The sequence below is a fragment of the Nelusetta ayraudi genome, unplaced genomic scaffold, assembly GCF_046127955.1.
Source record: "Nelusetta ayraudi isolate G7.1 ecotype Tasmania unplaced genomic scaffold, CSIRO-AGI_Nayr_v1 ptg000006l, whole genome shotgun sequence".
Taxonomy (NCBI): domain Eukaryota; kingdom Metazoa; phylum Chordata; class Actinopteri; order Tetraodontiformes; family Monacanthidae; genus Nelusetta; species Nelusetta ayraudi.
The window spans coordinates 660,001-669,425 of record NW_027466056.1 but is presented as its reverse complement, the minus strand read 5'-3'; the positions used below and the strand labels follow the sequence as shown (position 1 = coordinate 669,425).

Sequence of the window (9,425 nt, the reverse complement as noted above, 5' to 3'; positions counted from 1 at the left end):
TCAGGTCTTGCAGCTTAAAAAAAAAAAAACAAACTCAAATTTTATAATAATTTTCTGAGTTTGTGGCTTTGTGGTTTTAATAAGCTGAAAATCTTAATCAGCAAAGTTACAACAAGGAACTGCTTGAGATGTCAGTTTGCCTGGAACGGCTCAATAAAATGTGTTGCTTTCATCTTTGATGTTAAATTGCCAAAATAAAACAACTTTTACTGGATATTCATCCTTTTTCGGGTCGTACCTGTTCATCCTTCAACTGTTCCCTTTCAGTGCCCCCTTGTGGTAAAACCTTATAAACCGTGATTTGAAACTGTTGCATATAAATCACAAAAACTGGACTTGTTTGTTTGTTTTTTTTAAATATCTTTTTAATTGTTTTCTTAGAAAAATTGTACTCCATAATCTGAACAAGATGAAGCTATTGACCTCTATGCCACCGACATATCAACAGGAAAAAACGAGTCATTCGGGACTTAAGAGCGGAGATCAAACTCAAAAGAACTCAAGAAGAAGGGAAGAGAAACGGTGAGTTTAAAAAAAAAAAAAAAGAAAAGTCCAGAGAGAATCACAACCACTCACAGATGTCTGGGTCACCCCCTGTGAAAGCACAAACACCTGTTTGAAAACAGAAAACAGAAAAAAAAAACCAAACATCATCGCAACCGAGTTGCTGCGACTCCCAATGATAAAAACATTTGAAAAACAGAAGACAATGAGAAAATGAGCGACGGCAAACTACGTCTCTGACTGTAAGATGGTGAGGAAGCTCGCAATGGATGACGTTAAAATAATTTACAAGATGAAAAAAAATGGAGATCGCAGTGAAAACCGACAATCTGAACAAAGGCTCAGGTGACAACGATTGACAACCACCCGCTTCCTGAAACTGTTAAGACACAAAATTTCTGCATAGCAAGGATTTAAGAAGGGGGGGGAAGGGGGAAAAATTAAATAGCAGTAAAACGTAGCCGTTAAACACATCGAGTGAAAAAGAAAAACTGTATTTTTTTTTACCGAGTACAAAATGTGAATGAACACTCAATAGATTGATTTTGGCATAGAGGTGAATACAAGAAACCCCCAAAAGGAGAGAGCATAAGACAAATGAAACAATCCTTTAGATAGAATCATAAAAACTTTTCTTCTTTACAGGAAATTCTACAAAACCAAACTGTGGAGCTCAGAGACAAAAAAGGGTCGAGCTTTGCTTTGCCTCTTTGCCTCTCTCCCTCTCTCTCTGTCACTCTCTCTCTCTCTCTCTCTCTCGCTCGCTCTTCTATTCTCTGTCATGGCTGATCCTGCACTCGGGGGGGGTGACAGGGCTGCTGTCTGGGGCGAAGGCAGGGTCACAGCCTGGACAGTCTATCACAGGGCCGGACCCCACACACACACACACACACACACAGGCCAACACTCACACATACATATATATATACATATATACACACACACATACATATATATATATATATGTGTGTGTATAGTTAAATACGTATATATATATAAATACATATATATGTGTATAGATAAATACGTATTTATCTATACACATATATACATATATATATGTGTATATATAAATACATACATATATATGTATATATATGTATACATATATGTATACATACATATATATGTATACACATACACATACACACACACACACACGCGCGCGCAAACAACCAGTTTGGACCCATCTTCTCATTCCATGGGTTTAATTTCTGACCGTTTACATTGTAGATTTTCACTGAAGGCGTTTTTTTTCTTTTTCTATTGTCGTCACCCTTTATATGAAACATATTTGTAACATGTATATACGTATATAGTCTTCTTGTTTTGTTTTTTTTTAAATATCGCAATTGAATATATCTTGCTCATACTGCAATACTTCAATATGTGTCTACAATGTAGAAAGTCACGAAGGAAAAATCACTGCGTCGTGCAGATGATGTATCCAAACCTTTGACTGACACACACACACACACACACGCGCACACACACACACACACACACACACACACACACACACACACACACACACACACACACACACACACACACACACACACACACACACAGGTTGTGATTGTAAGCTTGCAGGGCACTAAGGCAGAGGCTCTCAGGCTCTCCTGCTGCGTCTCGGCGACTCTCGCAGCGTCAAACCTCTGAGCGGAAAGAAGCGCGAGGGAGGAGACGGCCGGTGAGGACCCCGCCACGTCCTCCGGGCGTTGCCTTCCCACTGCGTCCTGAGTTAAATAAATGTCAGAAAACTGCGTGAGCTGACAGTGTGGCGGCGGCGGCGGCGAACCGCTCCGTTTCGAATCACATTTACATGGAAAAAAAAAATAAAATAAAAGCGGGTTAGCGAGAAGAAGAAAGCAAAGACAAAGACAGAGAAAGAATCGTTCCGTCGCCGGCGTCTGCTCAGCCACTTCCCTCCAGCCTCCCTTTGCAAGACATTAGAGCGTTTTTCACAGTTCCTCCCAAAATCAAACCTCGTCTTTATCCCTGTCATTATTATCATTACTTTTATTATCGTCATTATTATTATTATTATCATCATCATCATTATAATGTGTGAAGTAAAAAGTTCTGTTCGCTTTTCACGCATTTTCTTTTCTCCTCTACTTTTTTTTTTTGTGTTCATATTTTCACACACGGTTTGTGACTTGGCTGTCGTTGGTCCCCAACAGCAGCAGCAGAGTTTCAGCCCTCGGGGTCACCTTGAGGTCACCTTGAGGTCACCTCGAGGAGGTCGGAGGAGCAGAGGATTCATTCATTCATTCAATTCACTTCCCTCCTCTCATTCACATGACACAAACCAGCTGTTCAACTGCTGAGAGAAAGGGACGACTGAAAACTCTGTGTGTGTGTGTGTGTGTGTGTGTGTGTGTGTGTGGTTGTGGTTTTTGTATCTCCAGGTCCTTCTCTGACTGACTCCTAACCAAAGCATGGTCCTCACTCAGAACAGGTTCTCCTCAAAGATGGCCATCAAGTCGCTCTGGAAGTTGATGTCAATGGTGTCGGCCATCTGCAGGGGGGGAGGGGGGGAGGAGAGAAAGAGAGAGAGGGGGGGGGGGGGGGCAGAACCGCAAAAGCATTAAAGAGTGCACAGATTAGCAGAGAGAAGAACTTGTGTTTTTTATAACCACCCAGGGGTCACCAACATGGTGGCCCGTGGGCACCAGCAGGGCGCCCCCTAGGGACCACATGAGGAGCTCACAGGCCTGCTCAAGTTGTTGAGTTGCGTCTAAAATTTAAGTCATTGTTTGTAATTATTGAGAAGTCATTGACATGATCGGTGTCTTCGGATAGATAGCTAGATAGATGGATAGATAGATAGATAGATAGATGGATGGATGGACTTTATTGATCCCAAATTGGGAAACTGCACTGTTGCTGCACTAAAAAAAAAAAAAAAAACAGTAGAAAAAAATAAACTATGCTGTAGTTACGAGAACATAGCTCGCTATCATCATATATATCATATATAACTAAAAGTGCAGTACAGAACTAAAGGTTCTACACTGCAGACAGACACTGAAGGCATCAAACAGATGAGCAAGATATTTGTCATCACGCAGCAAAGGAAAAACCCGTTCAGTAACTGAATACGCTGTTTATGAAAGGAGGCTGTTTGGAGGAATTTCAAAATAAAACGTATTTGAATTATTTTCCAATTTTTTATCATTTCCTCCATGATTCCATGTGTGTTCAAACGCAGCCTTTGATGCCTTCAGTGAGAAAGTGCAACGTGAATGAGAGTGAAAGACCTTCAGTTAGATAGGTGGAGTCCAAACTGCTGACTGCTGGTGTGTGTATACAAACTAGACTATTAAGACTCGTACCGCCTCCCTGCGACGCCGCTCCTGCTCCCGGCGCCGCGCCATCTCCCGCTGCTGGTCCGCGCTGTTCTGCGGCGCCGGCAGGGTGAGGGGAGCGGAGGGGGGAGGGGCCTGAGTGGGCGGGGCCTGTGGCGAGCGGGTGGGCGGGGTGGAGGCTGGAGGGGTATGGGCGAGGGGCGACGGCTGCTCCTGGTGGTGACGGCGGGACGAGTCGTCGTGGCTCCGCCGCATCGTCGGCTCGGCCGGCGCCTCGTCGTCGTCACGGCTGCAGAACACAGCAGGCGGGAGAAATTTAACGCACAAACAAATGAAAAAATGCTGGCCCACTTTTTATATATATATATATATATATATATATATATATATATATATCTTTTTATTTAGCATCAACAATCTGGAAGATAGATATACAGGTACTATCCAGGAAATTATATATCCTGATAATATAATATCCTGAAAAGGTTGTTGTGTTTCTGCAATTCAACTTAAAAGGTGAATGGGACATATTATATAAAGGAATAATATGCAAATCAATATATTTCAAGTTTTTTTTATTTCTTTGGATTTTGCTGATCAGGTCTTGCAGCTTAAAAAAAACCCCTCAAATTTTGTAATTCTAAAAAATATAAAAAGAATCAAAAAAGAATGTAGATCAAAGATGAAAATAAATAAATAAAATAAAATAAAAAAAATAAAAATAATAATAAATATATATATATAGATCAAAAACGAAAAAAATAAAATAAAATAAAAAAATAAAAAAATAATATAGCTCAAAAATGAAAAAAAAAAAATATAAAAATAATAAAAATACTAATGAAATAATGACAGCTTAGCCAATTGTTCTGTGCCTCTCTGCCTCTTACCGGAGTTTCTCCTGCTCCCTGCGGATCTGCTCGGCTTGTGCTTTCAGCTGTCTCTCTCTCTCCTCCTTCTCCCTGGCCGCCCTTCTGAACTGCTCAAAGCTGTCGCTGGAGGAGCGCACTGCAGAGGCCGGCGTGGACTGCGACCTCTGAGCCAGACTGGCCCAGGAACCCATGTTCTTCAGCTTGGAATCCTGGAGGAGGAAGAGATTTAAAAAAAAAAAAAAAAGGTTGAAGAAGAACAGATTCCTCCCGGAGCTTCGGAGTCTTTTTTTTTTTTATTATCTCGCACTAACTTGTGTCTTCTTGGGCCCGACTGGAGTTTTAGGTTCTTGTTTTATTTTGATATCTTGCTGGCCACAAGATGGTGCTGGAGAGTCGGAGAGGCAACAGCCAGGCTGAGGACCTTCAAAGGATTTCACGTCTAAGCCTGCAAACAAACAATTTGGTGTCAGTGATGCCACGTATGCACGCACCCACACCGGGCTCGTGCACTGTGCTCGTACTCGCAAATACCGAGCGGTAGCACGACACCAATGCCAGTTGTATGTATATTTATTAGAGCTGTCAGTCGATTAAAAAAATTAATCCAATTAATCGCATGGTTTTCCATAGTTAACTCACGATTAATCGCAAATTAATCGCATATTTCTTTATCTGCTCTAAATCTACCGTAAACTGATATTTTTCCATTTTTTTTAAATAATCATATCAACATGGGAGCAGGCAAATACTTGCTTTCTGCAAATGCAGCATGTTTATTCGTGTTGGAGCAATGACAAGTACTACAAACAAAACAAAAGCATAGGGTAAAAACCCTATGGTAGTACTACCAAAATTTGTATATTTTACTTTTCAACTCGAACTTGAACTATTCATTCCCTTTTTTCAGCAGCCATTAACACAAAAGGATGACCCTTACGCCCGGTTCACACTGGACGCGGAAGCGCCGCGAAGCGCCGAGCGCTTCAGTTTGGTGCCCATGTTAATCAACGTAGTGGTTCACACCAGACGCGAACGGGCGTAGGTGTGTGTGTGTAAATAGAAACATGCACTCAGGTGTCCATCTCAAGACCTCTTTCATAATGATCACTGACCGGCATCTCTAGGATCAAACAGACGTATTTTGATCAAGTCTTCCTCTGTGTGTGTGTGTGTGTGTGTGTGTGTGTGTGTATTTGTTTAATCTCTCTCGCACTCTGATACCATGTACTGACAAATATAACATACACATATGATCGAATTTGTCATTCGGTTTTAATTTTGAAATTTGTTTATTTTGAAAATTCACCGGATTTTCTTGTTTTTTTTTGAGCGACTTCCTGTACTATTGACGCGGATCGCTCGCGGCTCGCGCACAAAATAGAGCAGACGACAAAACGACAACTGCATGGCGCGAGCCGCGCGCTTGTTCGCGTCTCGTGTGAACCACCACATTTATTAATGTGGGCGCCGAATGGAAGCGCTCGGTGCTTTGCGGCGTTTCGCTTCCACGTACAGTGAACTGACGTTAAATGCATGGCGCGATCCGCGAGGGGAGCAGCGCGCCTGTTCGCGTCTGGTGTGAACTACTACATTGATTAACATGGGCGCCGAATGGAAGCGCTCGTTTCCATTTACAATTGACGCCTTATCCATGTTAGTTCTTCCTAGTGCTCATCTACGCTCAGTGTCTTTTTCTTTTTTTGTTGTGTTTACAAGCCGGCTGCAAGCGTGTGACTGTGTACTGTGAGTCAATTCATTTCCCGTTTCCACAATCTACGGAATGGCCAAAGGTTCAAAAAGCGCCGTGTGCGTTAATTGCGCGATGAAAAATTTATCGGCGATAAAGTGGCGTTAAGTTAACGCGTTAATAACGCGTTAACTTTGACACCCTTAATATTTATACGACAATCTTGTTAAATGTGTGTTTGTGCGGCAGTGGAACTTGTGACAGTTCACCCTGTGCTGGAAAAAGCTGAGTGTTGTTCAAACAACATCTGTGGCAAAATAACACACAAAGTCATACTATGATGTGTAACGGCCTTATTAAGTACTGGGTATCTGTGAGTACTGAAATGCAAGTACTCGTACTCCAAAAGGTGGCATGGCTGCTTCCCTACTCATAGCCATTAAAGTGCTTTTGGTGTTATTGATATGATGCCTGCTGATGGTGACCTAGCAGACCAGATTCTGCCAGGGTTTTAGTGAAGCCTGAGAATGGAACCCCTCTTATGCTGTCTTACATACAGTACTGCCCAGTACATTAGAATCTCCTGAGCAGGTTGTTGTACTTATGCCCATGTGTGAACTCTTGTGAGCCAACAACCCAAGACTCAGGAGCCTTTTGCAGGTGTTTTGGATTCTTTGGACTCTTTGAAGCTACAAAACTGAAGCTTTTCACAGTATTCTCATTTTCTGAGTTTGTGGTTTTAATAAGCTAAAAATCTTAATCAGCAAAGTTACAACAAGGAACTGCTTGAGACGTCAATTTGTGTGGAATGGCTCAATAAAATGTGTTGCTTTCATCTTTGATGTTAAACTGCCAAAATAAAACAACTTTTACTTGATATTCTCATTTTTCGGGTACTACTGTAAATGTATCTTTATTTTATTTTATTTTCATTTTTATTTAATTCCAATTACACCTGATTAGAAATGTCTGTTTTTTGTTGTTGCTGTTGTTCCCTTTTCCCCTCCATTCTCCTTCCTTTTTCTTTCATTATCTATTAGGAGATGCTTAAACGATTTGTAATGTTGACCAACTTGCAATACCCATCTTTCTTCCAATAAAACAAGTTTAATAACAAAAAAACAAAAAACAAAATAAAGAAAAATGCTTTTGCTGGTTGAACTGGAAGCGAGTGAGCGCGAACTGAGTGACTGTCTAAACACACCACTGACACCAGTGACAAAAAGGGGTACCACACACTGCATGGACCCATCCAGGCAGTCACTGTAAAGCAGTGAAATAAACACGCTGGACTCACCGTGTTTGCTCTCAGCTTTGTGGAGATCTTGAGGCATGACCGGACTGAAGGATGCCAGGGTGACAACGGGAGACTTGGACGACTTCTCTTCTTTCACTGCCACCAGGTTGGACCTCTGCTCCTGGGGAACACACATCAGAGATGGTCACGACAGTGCAACATGGAAATAAACGCAACCTTGTGAGTTTCTGACGGACAAATCAAGGTTCAAGGTTCAAGGTTCTTTATTTGCCATTTGAGCATAAAACAGACATTCCAGGCACATTGGAAGTCTCGTGCGGTGAACCCCGAGTCGGCAGTCTGATAGTAAAAAAAAAAGAAAGAATATAATAAGAATATAAGAGATTTATATACATATATATATATATATATATATATATATATATATATATATATATATATATATATATATATATATGTATATATATATATACAAAAAAAAATGAATAAATTCTATGAGAAATGTAAGGGATATATAACAAAAACAGCACAAAGGCACTTTGTGGAGAACCAGAAGCCCTTTGGCTGCATTCAGACTGCGGGTGAATCTGATCCCAGTCAGACTCCCTCTCTAATCTTTACTGACAAATTCCTACTGAAATAAATAAATCCACACTCTTAAAACTTCAAATTGCGGCAAAAAGATGCTTTTCAGGGTAACTGTCTGTTTTTTTTTATTCTTCTTGTTTTGATAAAAAAAATTTTATCAAAACAACAACAAAGCAACAACAACAACAATAAAAACCAAGACTTAGTCGACCGACTCACATGTTTCTTGGTGTGCAAGGGTGAGTGCTGTCCCACAGTGTGAAACGGAGGCATCTGAGGAGAGTGCATCAGGAGGGGGGAGGGGCTCTGGTGCAGGCAGTCTGCAGGGACAGCAGCAGCAACGTCACAGTGGTCAGCAAGACAACGGCTTTGGAAGAAAGTCATCATTTCCAGCCATACATCGGGAACACACGTCAAGCTCCAGGGTGACCAATGCCACAAGTCAATTTATTTCTTTCTTTATTACTTATTTAGTTGCTCATCGATATTATTTAAGTGACCTGTCTGTGAGAATGATGTAAAACTTCAAAATAAAGTATTATTAATAAAAAAAAAAAAAAAAAGATCCAGTGTGTAATTTTTGACTTGATTTCTGAATTTTGTATTGGGAAAAGCTTAATACACTGCTTATAAAAACATTCATACAAGTTTATAATCTACAGTACAGTATAATAAAGGTTATTTGGTTCTTTTATTTTTCCTTTAAGTGTGTAATATTTGTCTTGGTTTATGATTTCTATATTGATTTTGAACTTAATATACTGCCTATAAATACATTTTTAAAAAGTGTATACTCGCAGTACAATAAAAGTCACTTGGTTTTCCTTCCCTTAAAATGGTTCTCATATATACATATATAAGAATATACATGGATCAATGCCATCTTGCACCGCTATATTTCTAAGGAAGCCTGGTGTGGACAATCCAGCTGCCTGACAGTGTGTTTCACAACTAGGGTGAACAATCGGGTCTTCGTATAAACCAGTGAAGAAGAAAGTGGACGAGGAGTCCAGGGCTGTGTCTCAATTCAGGGTCTGCATCCTTGGAAGGAAGTGTCCTCCGTCTGAAGGAAGCGTCCTCCCAAGGACCCGGCCCAGAAGGACCGACCCAAAACCCGCCTCCTCGTAACCACCGGGACGGTCTAGCCTTGGGCGTATTTCCTGGTAGCGTCACCGTTATTATAGCATCAAGCTAACCATTGG

General features: G+C 41.0%; 1 protein-coding gene across 2 annotated transcripts in view; it reads right to left on the bottom strand.

Annotated features, from left to right (window-relative positions):
- Positions 1-527: 527 nt before the first annotated feature.
- LOC142879769 (bromodomain-containing protein 4-like) overlaps positions 528-9,425 on the bottom strand; it is a 22,201-nt gene continuing 13,303 nt past the window's right edge. The window contains exons 15-21 of one of the 2 annotated variants that reach the window (XM_076013232.1): positions 8,443-8,543; positions 7,675-7,795; positions 5,002-5,135; positions 4,709-4,899; positions 3,846-4,107; positions 2,960-3,028; positions 528-2,243 (exon numbers count right to left, since the gene is read on the bottom strand). In XM_076013232.1, coding sequence (XP_075869347.1) covers positions 2,960-3,028; positions 3,846-4,107; positions 4,709-4,899; positions 5,002-5,135; positions 7,675-7,795; positions 8,443-8,543 — 878 coding nt within the window. In that variant the 3' untranslated portion in view covers positions 528-2,243. Of the gene's footprint in view, positions 2,244-2,537; positions 3,029-3,845; positions 4,108-4,708; positions 4,900-5,001; positions 5,136-7,674; positions 7,796-8,442; positions 8,544-9,425 lie in introns of those variants that run through there. The other variant, XM_076013242.1, reaches the window with a different exon arrangement.